The sequence below is a fragment of the Lithobates pipiens genome, unplaced genomic scaffold, assembly GCF_037356315.1.
Source record: "Lithobates pipiens isolate NorthernLeopardFrog02 unplaced genomic scaffold, aLitPip1_a1.2 Scaffold_23, whole genome shotgun sequence".
Taxonomy (NCBI): domain Eukaryota; kingdom Metazoa; phylum Chordata; class Amphibia; order Anura; family Ranidae; genus Lithobates; species Lithobates pipiens.
Window position 1 is genome coordinate 309,324,722 of NW_027507785.1, and position 17,782 is coordinate 309,342,503.

The 17,782-nt window shown below is 43.1% G+C and overlaps 1 protein-coding gene across 2 annotated transcripts in view; it reads left to right on the forward strand.

Moving 5' to 3' along the window:
* LRRC40 (leucine rich repeat containing 40) overlaps positions 1-17,782 on the forward strand; it is a 78,217-nt gene that overhangs the window by 20,530 nt on the left and 39,905 nt on the right. For both annotated transcript variants that reach the window (XM_077450488.1, XM_077450489.1), the window contains exons 6-9: positions 9,944-10,086; positions 10,479-10,651; positions 11,429-11,519; positions 16,437-16,488. In XM_077450488.1, coding sequence (XP_077306614.1) covers positions 9,944-10,086; positions 10,479-10,651; positions 11,429-11,519; positions 16,437-16,488 — 459 coding nt within the window. The remainder of the gene's footprint in view (positions 1-9,943; positions 10,087-10,478; positions 10,652-11,428; positions 11,520-16,436; positions 16,489-17,782) is intronic.

A 17,782-nucleotide genomic window follows, 5' to 3' on the forward strand; every position in this document is an offset into this window, starting at 1 on the left:
TTTATCATTTTTTTCCCACAAATAGAGCTTTCTTTTGGTGGTATTTAGTTACAGCTCTGAGTTTTATTTTTTGCTAAACAAACAAAAAAAATGCAAAAAAAATAAATCATGTTTAATAGTTTGTTATAAAATTTTGCAAACAGGTCATTTTTCTCCTTCATTGAAGTGCGCTGATGAGGCGGCACTGATGGGCTGCATTGGTGGGCACTGATGGGCTGCATTGGTGGGCACTGATGGGCTGCATTGGTGGGCACTGATGGGCTGCATTGGTGGGCACTGATGGGCTGCATTGGTGGGCACTGATGGGCTGCATTGGTGGGCACTGATGGGCTGCATTGGTGGGCACTGATGGGCTGCATTGGTGGGCACTGATGGGCTGCATTGGTGGGCACTGATAGGCATAGTTAAGGCGGCACCGATGGGCACAGATAAGGCGGCACTTATGGGCAAAGATGGGCACAGATAAGATGGCACGGATGGGTGGCACGGATGGGCACTGATAGGTACCACTGATAGATAGGACTGATGGGCACTGATAGGTGGCACTGATAGGTGGCACTGATAGGTGGCTCTGATAGGTGGCACTGCTGGGCACTGGTAGATGACACTGATGGGCACGGATATGTGGCACTGGGGTGCAGCACATTTGTTAAGGCAGATTGTGGGCACTGCTGGGTGGCACTGTGGGCACTGCTGGGTGGCACTGACGGGGGCACTTACTTTTTATTAATGTGGCACTGGAAGGGGGCAGGTGGGCACTGGCAGGGGGCAGGTGGTCACTAGCAGGGCTGGCCGTGATCGGGACTGATGTCCCGATCACGGCCGCCGGTGATCGGCTTTTTTTTTTCTCCTCGCGCTGACAGCGCGAGGAGGAATAATAGCCGATTACCGGCTCCGTTATATCACATGATCAGCTGTCATTGGCTGACAGCTGATCACGTGGTAAGGGGTCGGGATCGACCCCTTGCACGGATCGGTGATCAGGCGAGTCTCGTAGACTCGCCGATCACAGAGCGCGCCGCGCGCGCCCCTCAGGGGGCGCGCAGGCCGCTCGTGCACGGGACTTACGTCAATAGACGTAGTCCCGGAAAAGGAGATCCGCGCTGTAGCCGTCATTCGGCTATAGCGCGGGTCTCAAGTAAACACCCTTCCTGCCCAGACCAATTTTCAGCTTTCGGTGCTCTCACACTTTGAATGACAATTACTCAGTCATGCAACACTGTACCCAAATAAATTTTTTGTCCTTTTTTTCCCACAAATAGAGCTTTCTTTTGGTGGTATTTGATCACCTCTGGGGTTTTTATTTTTTGCGCTATAAATGAAAAAAGACCGAAAATTTTGAAAAAAAAAAGCATATTTCTTTGTTTCTGTGACAAAATTATGCAAATTATTAATTTTTCTTCATAAATTTTGGCCACAATTTATATTGCTACATATCTTTGGTAAAAATAACCAAAATTAGTGGATATTATTTGGTCTTTGTGAAAGTTAGAGAGTCTACAAGCTGTGGTGCGAATTGCACAAAATTGATCACATCTGATGTACTGGTGGCCTATCTCGCTTCTTGTGACCCGAACAAGTCAGGAAAGTACAAATACCCCCCAAATGACCCCTTTTTGGAAAGTAGACATTCCAAGGTATTTAGTAAGAGGCATGGTGAGCTTTTTGATGTTGTCATTTTTTCCCACAACTCTTTTCAAAATTAAGATTTATTTTTTTCCACAAAATTGTCATTGTAATAGGTTATTTCTCTCACATGGCATGTGTATACCACAAATGACACCCCCAAAAAAATTCTGCTACTCCTCCTGAGTATTACGATACCACATGTGTGGGACTTTTTCACAGCCCGGCCACATAGAGAGGCCCAACATGCAGGGAGCGCCTTCACATGTTCTAGGAGCATAAATTACACATCTAACTTGTTGACTACCTATTACACTTTTGAAGGCCCTGGGGCACCAGGACAATGACACGTGGCACTTATACGTGGCACTGATGACACTTATACGTGACACGTGGCACTAATACGTGGCACTGATGACACGTGGCTCTGATGACACGTGGCACTAATATGTGGCACTGATGACAGATGGCACTAATACGTGGCACTAATACGAGGCACCAGTGACAGATGGCACTAATACGTGGCACCGATGACACGTGACACTGAAGACAGATGGCACTGATAAGTGGCATTGATGACGCGTGACACTGACAACAGATGGCACGTGACACTGACAGGTGGCACTGATGACAAATGGCACTGATACATGGCACTGATGACAGATGGCACTAATATGTGGCACTGATGACAGATGGCACTAATATGTGGCACTGATGACAGATGGCACTTATACGTGGCACTGATGACAGATGGCACTGGGGACAAATGGCACTGACAACAGGTGGCACTGGGGACAGATAGCACTAACAAGTGGCACTGGGAACAGATAGCACTAACAGGTGGCACTGGGGGCAGGTGGCACTGGGGGGAGGATGGCGCTTTTTTTTTTTTTTTTAAACTTACGGCCGCTGCAGCCGTTGATCTCTCCCTTCCCACACACTGTCTGTGTGAGGAGGGAGAGCGGCCCTGAGAGATGGTCTCATATGTTTACATATGAGATCATCTCACATTGGACACGCCGATCACGCTGTAAACGGCCGCTGTAATTGGCCGTTTACAGCGATCTGTGACTGGCTGTGTCCGAGGCACACGGCCAGCACAGAACTTCCCCGATGCGCGCTTGCGGGAGAGCGCATTGCGGAAGTAAACAGGAGGCCGTTCAGGAACGGCCTCCCGGCAGTTAGCGTCCGCTCTGCAGCCATATTTCGGCTTTAGGGCGGGGGTGAAGCGGTTAAAGAGGAAGTAAACTCTCCCACTCTGATACTTCTTTTCATTTAGTCCATTATAATAAGTACCATATTTATCGGCGTATGACACACACTCTGTTGTGCTTTTAAGGACATTTTTCCCGCACAATATTTCCTAAGTAATTTTTAACGAAGATATTTTTAAGATGCAGAATCAGTCTATATGACACAGTCTATATATGTGAAACTTATTCACGGAGACGAGTGATCATACAAAATAGCTACATTTATTGGTTGACAGAAAACAAACATTTACATGAAATATTAAAATACAGATTACATTACTTGATCATTTTGACAATTTCTGTGAACACCCTCAAACTGGGCGTAGTAGTACCTTGGACACAATTATCACCATTATCATTTCTCGGTAGAATCAATAACCTTTTGATAATTGACAATTAAACAGAATGTCTGTATTTCACACATCCAACCGTTACTATACTGCAGGTAAGTAAGTGGTTAACAATGTGAAATAAATTAGACATTTGTTTGTCAATAAAATTGGCATCTATGCAAAAAGAAATGTAAGAAAAATTTAATTTAGAGAAAAATCTAAAAGGCGGTTATTGATTCGGGAGAAGTATTTCAATAATAGGATATTCAAAAACATCAATATTTAAGAGAACATAAAATAGATGATAAACATATATTTACCCATTTCCAATATGGCTATTAGTGTGGAGTATTAGTTACCAGGAATTTTAAGATGGCTGCCGTGGCTTCAACATTCCAAGGAGCAGGGATCTTCATGAATGTAAAATGTGTATTCATGCATGTCTTCCAGTGTCCCTTCTCAGGGGGGGTCCCTAAGCTTCCCCCTGACTCTCTCCCCCCAGCTCTCCTCCGAGCTTCCTTCTTTTTCTCCATCTTTCTAGTTTCTTAAATATCCTCTTCAACAAAAGGATTATAAAATTATACTAAGTTCTGCCCAGAGGGTATGTGTTCCCCCCTCATTGGCCGACAGACTTAATGGTTAGCTTTCCCGGGAGTCTCGTGATTTTAAGGTAATAGCACCTTCCACCACCAGGTGTCTCACCTATGTTGGGTGTTTTATTTCTTTAAGTGAATATTTTTCTAATTCTGTAATATGTGTTCGTTATTTATATGTTCTAACGAATATATTAATATATAAGTGTTCAAGAATTATGGCATAATGTAGAATACTCTTTAACATAAATTTCAATAATCACTTGCATAAATTGTTGATATATATGTATATCAATGTATATCTGTTAATCTTTAGTCCGTTTAGAAAGGACACAGGTTAGATATATCACAAACAATATCACATACAATTATTATCTATATGGATCCATGTATAATTTGGGTATCCAATCAATATTTGTTTATCTAAACATAGGTTAAATTCTTATACAATTATAATCATGATTATATGTTTTTCATAATACTAATTTGTTGCTAAAACACTTCTACTTATAATCACACTTTCATATATAATTCTTTATGACAAAGTTCTTTAGATCATTAGATACTAAATTTATAATCTCAGTTGTGACCTATGTATAAATTGAATGGCTTAGAAAAATATAGATGATACTGGTAGATGAATCTTACAGCATGTTTTGGGATGAACTCTGAGCTTCCAATAAATGATTAAATGGGTTAGCTGTGTCCTTCAATATGTTTTTGGATGAGGCGTCAGCTATTTGCACGGTTGTATATTGTCCAAATAGTCTTTTACTTACGTACAATGGGGTTCTCTAGTTAAGGGTTATTTCCATGTGATAAATACTTATGCAAGTTTGGCCTTCTCACTCTAACCAACAAAATAAGTAAACAGCTTTTTATTTGGTGACAGAAGATACCATTGTTTCAGCGAGTTTCTTTTTTAAACACAGGTTTTGTAAAAGTTTAACAAGAACTAATCCTTTCAACATTTGGAAAAAAAAAAAACCTGCGAGATCTTGTACTTTGCTTTAAAGGTCTCCAAGAGGTCACAGTTCAATAAAATACTGAAATCCCTCATCTCGGCCAGCGAATATTAAATGTATTTCTTCATGAATTCACAACAACTCCAAGTTTGGGAGGGAATTTTACAGAATTTTTTTTTAGGAGGGTAGTTTAAGGGAAAAAAAACTTAAATTTAAATGCCCATCAATGCAGCCTGGTCAGTGTCCATTGCAGCCTTGCCAGTCATTTGCAGCCTTGTCAGTGTCTTGCCGGCTTGCCGTTTAAAAATGGCGCCACTGAGATACAGAGCGCATTTCCTGTGTATCTCGGCGGCGCTCGGTAGCTCTCGGGGCCTTTCGACTATTTTCGGCCGTTCTTTCCGAAAGCCGCCGAAAATAGCTGAAAGGCCCAGAGATCGGCCGAAAATAGCCGAAAGCCTCCGAGAACAGCAGAAAAGCCCAGAGAACTCATAATCGGCGGGGGATTGGCGTATAACATGCACCCACAATTTCCCCCTGATTTTAAGGGGAAATAAGTGCGTGTTATACACTGATAAATAAGGTAATTATCAAACTATAGCCACTGTAATCCTGCCCAAATTGCATATTACTTACTGTTTAAAGAAACTTTAAAAAACTTGTTTCCAGGGGTTAGGCAGTACCATCTTAAGTATTGTTTTCTGAGTCCACAGTGGAGTGTATTTCTGCTCTTACATTGAGCACTTCCTGTACTGTTAACCAAGCCTCCTTCTCAATCCAACGTTTCTATGGCAACCCTGCTTCTCTGTTTATAGCTTACTTGTTTTATTTCATAGTATTTACTTGTGCTGATTATCTAGTGTTTGCCTGTGTGAGTCCTATCAGCTTCAGATAATAAGACTGCAGTAATGCTCTCCCATGCCCTGCTTTACACTGCATGTGATGTCACATGGACACATGGTGTGTAGGAGGAAGCACTGAGTGATTATGAAGTCTCCTGGGAGTTCAGTGTTGTGCCGTAGGAAGTCCTGATAACAGAAAGATAAGCAGATAGAGAGTGTGCTGTAAATCAAGGGAGATCTGGGCATGCCCAGTGACGTCATTCTAAAGAACAAAAAGGATTACAACAATACTAAGCAAGTAAGGAGATATCTACAAGCAGTGTTCATTAGGGTTTTTTATGCTGATTTACATGGGGCAAAGTTGTGGGGGAGGGTTTACAACCACTTTAAGCACCCTCTGGTGAATCCCTGAACCAGCCTGCTCACTAGCCAAATGAATGTGAATGTAAAATGTTGGACATCCCATTCCAAATCAATAGGCATTAATACGGAGTTGGCCCTCAACTTTTCGGGGAAGTCTTTCCACAAGATTTTGGAGGATATCTGAGGGAATTCAGCCAAAAAAGCATTTGTAAGGTCCGGTATTGATGTTGGATGAGAAGCCCTGACTTGCATTCAAATTCATAGGTTTGAGGTCAGGGTTGTGTCTGGGTCACTCCACACCAAACCCGTCAAATCAAGTCTTTATAGAGCTAGCCGCGCACAGTAGCGCATCTATGCTATTGCAGAAAAGAACCTCGCATCAGGACAGAGAAATTTCGTAGAACGACCTGAACATAATAAAAGAGTGTGCAGACAAATGGCAAATGAGGTTTAATGTGGAGAAATGTAAAGTAACGCACTTGAGGTCAAAAAACATTAATGAAAAATATTCACTGGGTGGAGAACAGCTGGGTGAATCGAGGATGGAGAAGGATCTAGGGGGGGTGCTAATAGATGTCAGATTGAGCAACAGCATGCAGTGCCAAGCTGCAGTTACCAAAGCGGGCAGAATATTAGCATGCATAAAAAAGGGGATACCCTCCAGAGACAAAACCATAATTCTGCCACTCTATAAAGCTCTGGTCAGACCTCATCTGGAGTTTTCCATTCAGTTCTGGTCACCAGTCCTCCGAAGGGATGTACTGGAGCTAGGGCTGGGGAAAAAAAACAATTTAAATCTAGAATCGATTTGTGAGGTCAAATCGATTTAAAATTGTAACCACTTGGCGCCCACACTACGTCTATTGACGTCATGGGCTTTGTGGCGGTATATCTGAATGATGCCTGAGGCCACAGACATCATTCAGATATCGGCGTTTTCAGCTGGCGATTCCCTGCACCATAAGAACGATCATGTTCCGCCGCTTGATCAAGAATGTTCCGCCGCTTGATAGTTCTTACGGGCGGCGGGAGGGGACACCCCCCCCTCCCGCCGCCCTCCGGTGCTTGTACCGACTCACCACTTCCATCGGTGAGTCGGTCACAGGATCCGCCAGCACCCGGAAGTTACCATAGAGATTTCCAGTGGACCAGATCGTCCCCGGAGTCTCTATGATCGTTCGGAGGCCAGGCGCGATGTTATGACGTCACGCCCGGCCTCTGCATTCAAATTAACGGCGCCGATTTGGCTGGGAAGCCGGGATGTTTTTTTTTTTTTTTTGATTTTAGGCTTCCCAGCCTAGAGGTGAGATATGGGGTCTTATTGACTTCATATCTCACTGTAAATCGGTCCGATCGTGCCATATTCCTATTACAAGGGATGTTTACATTCCTTGTAATAGGAATAAAAGTAATACATTTTTTTAAAAGTGTCAAACTAAAAAAATAAAATTACCAAAAAAAAAAAATTTTTTTTTCTTAAAGCGCCCCTGTCCCTGTGAGCTCGTACACAGAAGCGAACGCATACGTAAGTCCCGCCCACATATGGAAATGGTGTTCAAACCACACATGTGAGGTATCGCCGCAAAATTTAGAGCGAGAGCAATAATTCTAGCTCTAGACCTCCTCTATAACCTAAAACATGTAACCAGTAAAAAAATTTAAATCGTCGCCTATGGGGATTTTAAAATACCAACGTTTGACGCCATTCCGCAAGCGCGTGCAATTTTGAAGCGTGACATGTTGGGTATCTATTTACTCAGCGTATCTTCCTCTTTCACATTATGCAAAAAAATTGGGCTAAGTTTACTGTTTTTTTTTTTTTTTTAAGCATGTTTGAAAGCATGTTTTTTTAAGCAAGTTTGAAAAATTGCTGCACAAATACCGTGTGAGGTAAAAAGTTGCAACGACCGCCACTGTATTCTCTAGGGTCTTTGCTAAAAAAAATATATAATGTTTGGGGGTTCTATGTAATTTTCTAGCAAAAAAATTATGAATTTTACATGTAGGAGAGAAATGTAAGAATTGGCCTGGATGCGAAGTGGTTAAGCAAATAAATGTTTTTTAGATTTTTTATTTTTTTTTCACCACCGTGCGTGCCGGTCCTGAGGAGCTGTGGGTGTTTTTAGGCGAGGCCGCAGCTTTGGCCTAGTCCGCGGCCTAAAAACTCCCGCTCGCAGCTCCTCGGGAATCGTGAATCCAGTTTTTTCTTTTTTTTTTTTAAATCGCTGATTTTTTTTTTTTACAAAATCGCCCAGCTCTAATTGGAGCTAGAGAGAGTCCAAAGAAGGGCAAAGAAACTTATTAGGGGACTGGAGGATCTCACTTATGAGGAATGGCTGCAAACACAAAATGTATTCTCGCTGGAGAAAAGACACGTGAGAAGGGACATGATGGCAATCTACAAATATCTCAATGGTTTTCCTAGCATAGGAAATAAACTTTTCATTCCTAGGGAGTGTAAAAGGACACGAGGGCCACACAATGAGACTGGGGGAGAAGCGGTTTAACCTTAAACTGCATAGGGGGTTCTTCACTGTCAGGGCAATAAGGATGTGGAACTCTCTTCCACAATTCGTGATGGATGCAGGGAATATGGATATCTTTAAAATACTTAAATATACATCTTAAAGTATACAACATACAGGGTTATGGAAAATCAGCATAGACACTGATACATGCACCTACACAGATTGAACTCGATGGACTGTTTTCTTTTTTCAGCCTTGCCTACTATGTAACCTTCACTAATATGTTATAACAAGGCTGGAAGCACACAGTTGTCTAAAATATTTTTTGATGCAGTAATGATACCCGTTGTTGGAAACACCTGACCTCAATCATTTAAATATGCTCTCCCAGGCCTGTCTGTGTTCGTATGTGTATATATGTGGCGGCTTCAGCCTGCTCTGCTTTACAAACCATGTTACTGACGTGTTTCGTCCCGCCCACTGGATCTTGTTCATAGAGGACTGGGTGGGGCGAAACGTGTCAGCCGGCGTGGCTTGTGGAGTTGGCAGAGGCCACCACATATATACATGGACACAGACAGGACCAGGGGAGTAGTGTTATTCTGCTTGCAAAATACACACTACTGGATGATGTTATTACACGCCAGCACCCCATTCCTGAGACCAGTGGGACAATGTTCATTCCTTTTCCTTTGAGCGGCACTGCAAGTGACAAGTGTGTATCAATCATTTAAATAGTTCTACTTGTATATAAAGTTCCTGAAATCACTCCATTGTCACATCTGTGCACTCTACTTAGAAAACAAAGCAAACCCCTAAGATCGGAACACAACAATTTATGAAAAAAAAAAATATTTTATTAGGCCCCTTTCACACTGGGGCAGTTTTCAGGCGCTACAGCGCTAAAAATAGCGCATGTGTAGCGCCTGAAAAAAACAGCCCCTTTCACTCCAGTGTGAAAGCCGGAGGGCTTTCACACTGGAGCGGTGCACTGGCAGGACGGTGAAAAAAGTCCTGCTAGCCGCATCTTTGGAGCGGTGTATTAACCGCTCCTACCCATTGAAATCAATGAGGCAGTGCGGCTATACTGCCGGCTATTTCGGCCGCTAGCGGGGCCGCTAAAACGACGGTAAAGCGTAGCTAAAAATAGCGGCGCTTTACCGCCGACGCCCGCACCGCCCCAGTGTGAAAGGGGCCTTATACATAGAAAACATAAAAAAGATTTTTACACATGAATAGACATGATTAAAAACATATATTCACGTCTGAACAGAGTTCGGCCCATCATGGCCAGTTAATGCATATTTTTACATAGCATTGGAAAAGTGAGCCCCTGTGCATCAACGCGTTTCACAGACAGATTTGCTTCCTCAGGACACACAGAAGGATAACAGAGGATAGAACAGGCCTTGTATGTACTTTTGGCAATATAGGTAGGTCTGATGGTCAGCTGACTACTAGGTTTTGGCTTTATAGTATAACTGTCTTTTGCTGACTCCTGCAGGTCTCCGTCAGCTGGACTGCACCTCCAACTTGCTGGAAGACATCCCTCCTTCCCTGGCCGGTATGGACTGTCTGGAGCAGCTTTATCTGAGGCAGAATAAACTGACCTTCTTGCCAGAGCTGCCCAACTGCAAGCTACTCAAAGTAAATCCTTATAATGTGATTATTTCCTGTATTTGTATAGAGCTGCCTTGTTCTGCAGTACATGTAGCTATTCACGTCAGTCCCCGCCTCAGAGGATCTTACATTTCTTGGGCTTCATGAATAACGTGTGCAAAGCCCGTATTAACTGTCTGACCAATCAGACGTCTGAGTTTTCCTTCCTAACCATGGAGCTTCAGTTTGTAACTGTCAATCTTTTTTTTTAATGGGAAAAATAGAAATTAAAGTGCTATTATTCATGTGTCAGTGTTGAGTATTTTGACACCTTTACTACCCACTTGGCGTTTTCTATGTACAGTATGTTTGGTTTTATATATAAATGTTTTCTTGGAGTTTTGTCTTTCATAAATGACCCCGAGCCTTTGGCTTCTCAGGAGCTGCATGTTGGGAACAACCAGATAAGCACAGTGGGCCCCCAGCACCTGACCCACCTCACTTCCCTCTGTATCCTCGAGCTGCGGGATAACAAGCTGAAGAGCTTACCCGATGAGATTACCGTGCTGAAGGGACTGGAAAGGCTCGATCTCACCAATAATGACCTTGGCAGGTAAGGACGTGGTCAGGGCACAATTAGGCCTTTAATGCTTTACTTTTATAAATGGCTAATGCCGCGTACACACGGGCGGACTGTATGGCGTACTTAGTCCGTCTAAACACATTTCAGCGGACAGTCCGCTCGTGTGTGGGCTTCAGCTGACTTTTTCAGCGTGCAGTCCGGCGTACTAAGAATTTCGGATTTTTCAAAATTCTGTCCGTCGTCCTTTGGTTTCAGCGGACAATCTGCTCGTCAGTATGCTAGTTCGACGGACTAAGAATGGCGCATGCCCAGAAAGGATTTACACGGCGGAAGGGTGCTTTGCTGTGTCTTGGACTTCCTATTTCTAGTCCCGTCGTACGTGCTGTACACGTCATCGCGCAAGCTTTCGTCGGACTGTTTGGGTATCCGTGTGTGGTCAAGTCCGTTCAGTGGAAAGTATGACGGACTGTCCGTCGGATTGTATGACGGACTAAGTACGCCATACAATCCGCTCGTGTGTACGCGGCATAACAAATGCAGCACATAATATTCTTTGTTTTTTTGCAGACGCCTAGTGCACTAGGTAGGCCCATGAGTAACTATCTGGGGTCAACAAATGACGGGTATGCAGTTGCTCAACAGCTGTCATCATTCCTCTGTGCCCTATAGAATTAGTTCTTTATGGGGACTGATACTCCCATACATAGTATATAGAAGCCCTCTTATGGTCATACAGAAGAGTACTGGAGTTGTCAGATGCCCTTTGTTTGCTTTATCTATATAAAGGATTTTATTTTATGTTTACAGTTTGCCCGGTGCCCTGGGATATCTTCCGAATTTGAAATCCTTACAGCTGGAGGGTAATCCACTGAGAGGAATTCGTAGAGACATACTGAGTGTGAGTATTTGGCATAATTCTCCAGCTATGGTGTTAGTGCTTAACCACTTGCTGAAAGAGCCATAACCTAATGACAGCTGCAGCTCGGTCGGCTAGTTCTGGTAGGGTGTACTTTGATGTTCTCCTGAACTTGCGGTTACCGCCAGTGCATCAGCGTGAGTGGGCTGGATCTGAAGTGCCCACAGTGCCCATCCATACCTCATCTGTACCCATCCATGCCACATCCGTACCCTATCTGTGCTCATCTGTGCTCATCTGTGCTCATCTGTGCTCATCTGTGCTCATCCGTGCCCATCCGTGGCTCATCCGTGGCTCATCCGAGCCTCATCAGTGCCCTACAGTGCCTCACAAAAGTGTAATTTATGTCCCTAGAACACCTGACATTGCTCCCTGCATGTTGGGCCTTTGTATGTGGCCAGGCTGTGTAAAAGTCTCACATGTGGTATTTCCATACTCAGGAGGAGTAGCAGAATGTATTTTTGTGGTGTAATTTTTGCTATGTACATGCTATGTGTTAGAAATATCTTAGAAATTGTCAACTTTGTGTAAAAAGAAAAAAAAAAAGCGTTTTAATTTCTTTTACACATTTTTTCAAAAATTTGTGGAAGAAAATGTCACGTTCAAAAGACTCATTCTGCCTCATAGATTATACGCTGGGGTGTTTACTTTCCAAAATGGGGTAACTTTGTTGACGTTTCCATTGTCCTGGGGCTCCAGGGCCTTCAAAAGTGTAATGCGTGGTTAAGAAATTAAATGTGTAATTTCTGTCCCTAGAACTCCTGATGGCGCTCCTTACATGTTGGGCCTCTTTATGTGGACAGGCTGTGAAAAAGTCTCACACATGTGCTATGGCCATACTCAGGGGGAGTAATAGAATGTGTTTTGGGGTGTAGTAGCAAGTATGCATATGCCATGTGTGAGAAATAACTTGTTAAAGCGGTAGTAAACCCGCAATTTTTTTTTATTTTTTTTTATTTTTTTTAAAACCTGCAAAGCAAAAGGCATAATGAGCTAGTATGCACCGCATACTAGCTCATTATGAAATACTTACCTTAGAACGAGGCCCCGACATCTGGCCCGATCCACGCCGAGGGAGCCGACATGCTCCCTCGGCGTCTCTTCCGGGTATCGCGGCTCCGGCGCTGTGAGTGGCCGGAGCCACGATATCGTCACTCCCGTGCATGCGCGCGGGAGATTTCAGTCCGGCCGCACGAGCGCTGCCGGATTTTCACGGAGAGAACCCCCTTGTGCGCATGCGCCGCTGCAGTCAGCGGCGCATACCGAGGGGAATATCTCCTAAACCGTGGGACTTAGTAAGGATTATTTTGCTAGAAATATATATAATTTTATTTTTATTATTTTGGCAGAGCCCCTATAGAATAAAATGATGGGCGTTGCAAAATGGATGGTATTTGGGCTGTGGTTTTTCAAACACAACTTTTTTTGTGAAAAATACACTTAAATTAATTTTATTGCACACAAGCACAATATAATACCCCATTTTTGGGGAAAATATAAAAGATAATGTTAAGCCCAGTATATACCTAACATGTCACGGTTTAAAATTGCGCACGCCCGTGGAATGGCACCGAATTACAGTACTTAAAATTCTTTTTACAGGTGATGCCTTTACAGGTTACCAGTTTAGAGTTATACAGGAGGTCTGGTGCTAGAATTATTGCTTTTGCTCTGACGTTCGCGACAATATCTCACAAGTGGGGTGCGATTGTTTAAATAAGTATGTGGGACTTACATATGTGTTCGCATTTGCGCATAAGCATGGGGGAATGGGGGAGCTTTATTTATTTTTTATTAACTTTATTGCTATCACCAGGGGTCAGCAACATCCCTTGTGACCGCATGGCCTATGACGGGTCCTCTTTAAGGAGAGAGCTGGTGTCTATTAAACCCAAAATCTCTCCTCTGGCCTCCAATACATCCGATTTAAACACAGATTGGTCTGATCATCTGCTTTCCTGTTCATTAACAGTTTCTGGGGTCAGAGGGCGGAACAACATCAGTTCCTCTCTCTCTGTGAATTGCAGGTATGTTGCTGGTATAACCTCCAAACCTCAGGGACGTGCATGGATGTCCTTGGGCAGGAAGTGGTTAAGTGCAATAAAATAATCTAGAATAACAATTACTATCCTTTTAGAACATAAATAAATGTCCAAAGTGTTACCACTTTAAATAATAATGATACCCGTCATTCAATGTGAAGAAAAATATCAAATCACAATAAATAAACCCCACATAGCGTAATGCTTTTTAAAAACTCCGGTTTATTGCTAGTAATTGCACTCGCATAAGACAGAAGTCACTCGCACATTTCGAGATTCAGAACCCACGCGTAACATGATGACTTCAGACTATGAGCCCCGCATAACGCGTTTCGTTAAAATTGACATCTTCAGGGAAAACGGGAAGCACATGGTCACGTTGCCAATCTGAACAATGAGTTCTTGTCACTGCAAACGTGAAGCATGCTCACTCCGGGGGCCGTATATTGCAGCGTATGGTGCACAGACCACTACACCAGCAGCATGGGGGCATCGCTGCTGCTGTCCGGAGGGGTGGCCAGGATATTTTGGAGTTGGTTCAACTTTTTCATTTTTAATGAAAAAAGGTGAAATTACCCTCTTAAAGTGAAACCTGTGCTTTGCCCGTTCACCACTGAAATAGACTGGAATCTGCTGAAGTTTGCTTGATGCACGCCTCCTTAGCATACAAAAAAAAAAAATCAAAGTTTTTGGGGTATATTACATACTATAATTATCATTATTATTATTATACAGGGTTTATATAGTGCTAGCAGTTTGCGCATCGCTTTACAACATGAGCGCAGACAGTACAGTTACAATACAATTCAATGCAGGAGGAAATGGAGGGACCTGCTCATTTTAGAAGGCAGCACGGTGGTGTAGTGGTTAGCACTTCCACCTAGCAGCACTGGGGTCGTCGGTTCAAATCCCAACCATGGCACTACCTGCCTGCAATTTGCAGGTTCTCCCTGTACCTGTGTGGGTTTCCTCCTACCACACTCCAAAGACATGCTGGTGGGATAATTGGCTCCTGTCTACATTGGCAATGTAGTATGTGTAAGCTCCTTGAGGGCAGGGACTGATGTACATTATACACTCACCGGCTACTTTATTAGGTACACCTGTTCAATTGCTTGGTAACACAAGTTGCTAATCAGCCAATCACATGGCAGAAACTCAATGCATTTAGGCATCTAGACGTGGTGAAGACAACTGAAGTTTAAACTGATCATCGGAATGGGGAAGAAAAGGGATTTAAGTGACTTTGAACGTTGGATGTTGTTGGTGCCAAACCGGCTGGTCCGAGTATTTCAAAAACTGCTGATCTACTGGGATTTTCACACACAACCATCTCTCTGAGAGAATGGTCCGAAAAAGAGAAAATATCCAGGGAGCGGCAGCTGTGCGACGGAAAACATTTTGTTGAAGTCAGAGGAGAATGGGCAGACTGGCTCCAGAGGATAGAAAGGCAACAGTGACTCTAATAACCGCTTGTAACAATCAAGGTATGCAGAATACAATCTCTGAATACAGATGAGTCAGATGGGCTACAGCTGCAGAAGACCATTCTGGGTGCCACTCCTGTCAGCTAAGAACAGGAAACTGAGGATACAATTCGCACAGGATCACCAAAATTGGATAATAGAAGACTGGAAAAATGTTGCCTGGTCTGATGAGTCTCAGCTGCAACATGATGAGATTTCAGCTGCAACATTCAGATGGGTCAGAATTTGGTGAAAACAACATGAAAGCATGGATCCATCCTGCCTTGTATCCCTGGTTCAGGCTGGTGGTGGTGGTGTAATGGTGCCGGGGAATATTTTCTTGGCACGCTTTGGGCCCCTTAGTAGCAACTGAGCATTGTATAAACCCCACGGCCTTCCTGAGTATTGTTACATAGTTAATAAGGTTGAATAAAGACACCAGTCCACCCAGTTCAACCTGGGTGAGCGTCTACAATTGTCCCTATCCGTGTACATTGCACACTCACATCAGTCCCTACCCTCAAGGAGCCCACAAGCCAAGGTCCCCATTAATATATTAGGGCCAATTTTGGGCAGAAGTCAGTTAACCTACCTGCATGTCTTTGGAGTGTGGGAGGAAACCAGAGTACCCGGAGGAAACCCACGCAGGCACAGGGAGAACATGCAAACTCCAGGCAGGTAGTGCCGTGGTTGGGATTCAAACCAGCGACCCTTTTTACTGCTAGGTGAGAGTGCTACCCGCTACACCACTGTGCTGCCAAAGTGTTGCTGCCCATGTTCATCCCTTTATGACTACAGTGTCCCCCTCTTCTGATGGCTCCTTCCAGCAGGATATTGCCCCATGTCACAAAGCTCCAATCATCTCACCACTGGACAATGAGGTCCCTGTACACCAATGGTCTCCACACTCACCACATCTCATCCAATAGAGCACCTTTGGGATGTGGTGGAGTGGGAGATTGGCATCATAGATGTGCAGCCAACAAATCTCCAGCAAGTGTGTGATGCTATCATGTCACTATGGACCAAAATCTCTGAGGAACGTTTCCAAAACCTTGTTGAATCCATGCCACAAAGAATGAAGGCAAAAGGGGGTCCAACCCAGTACTAGCAAGGTGTACCTAATAAAGTGGCCGGGGTGCATATGTAAAGTACCTGTAATAAATAACAATCTAAACAATTTGTCTTTTTTTAATAACAGGTTCACTTTCAACTGAGTTTTATTGCTGGAAAAAAACAATTTGAAAATTAAAAATATAACATATATATGTGTGTGTATATGTGTGTGTGTATATATATATATATATATATATATATATATATATATATATATATATATATATATATATATATATATATAAAATATTTTTTTTTTTCATTGTCCCTTTTAGAAAGGCACTCAGGAACTACTAAAGTATTTAAGAGACAGAATACAAGTTCCAGGTAAGTTATTTTCACTCTTCAGTTGACATTTCACATCTGGGCTCTGAGGTCATCGTTCAAAAAAAAAAAAAACATTCCTCTTGCTTCCTCTTTCCAAACAAATGATAGTAGCTTACCAGGTTTACCTTTGTATCTGCAGGCTTTTCTTCTATTTGGACCTGCGGCTCCTGCCAGTGTCCTAGTGCGATAACGCTGCCATAGTCTGTGCCTCTGCAAGAGCAGCGTGGTCTCCCTAGGGGGCGCTGGAACTTTGCTAGCTGTGTTCTCAGGTTCCAGATTCTGCACCAATGGAAGGTGTAGCATTTATAAAAAAAAAATATATATATATATATATATATATATATATATATATATAATCTCTCTATATCAATATTTATTTAAAGCAGAGGCCCTAGAGAATAAATTGGAGGGTTTTGCACTTTTTGATGTCGCATGATGTTTGTGCAGTGGTTTTTCAAATGCAATTTTTTTGGGGGGAAAAAGTACACTTTTTTGGAATTTTAATGCAAAAAAACAAACAAACAAAAAAAAACCCCACAATACGTCACCATTTTTTTTGTAAAATACACTGAGCAAAATTATAAACGCAACACTTTTGTGTTTGCCCCTATTTATCATGAGCTGAACGCAAACATCTACAACTTTTTCCATGTACACAAAAGGCCTATTTCTCTCAGATATTCACAAATCTGTCTAAGCCCAGGTAGGTACACTCTGATTGCGGGAATGAAATCCAGCAGGTTCAGCTGAACTCACTCGCACGATTTCATTCCCGCATGTCAGTCCCAATTCCAGAGGGCGATTTCAGAGACATCTGTGCGGGTTTCTTCACAGATGTCAATGGAAATCGCATTCCGAAATCACCAAAAGTAGTACAGAGACTACTTTTGGTAATCGGTGCGGCGCTGCAAATGCAGTGTCGCTCTAATTCGGACGGTGCCGTTGCCGGCAATTGCTGCTGATTTGGCATGATAATTGACATGTCAAATCGGATGCCAAATCGCATCAATGTGAACCAGAGCTTAATCTGTGTTGGTGAGCACTTCTCCTTTGCCTTGTCTCCATCCACCTCACAGGTGTGGCATATCAAGATGCTGATTAGACAGCATGATTATTGCACAGGTGTGCCTTAGGCTGGCCACAATAAATGGCCACTTTAAAATGTGCAGTTTTACTGTATTGGGGGGGGGGGTTCTGAAAACCAGTCAGTATCTGATGTGACCACCATTTGCCTCACGCAGTGCAGCACATCTCCTTCACATAGAGTTGATCAGGTTGATGATTGTGCCCTGTG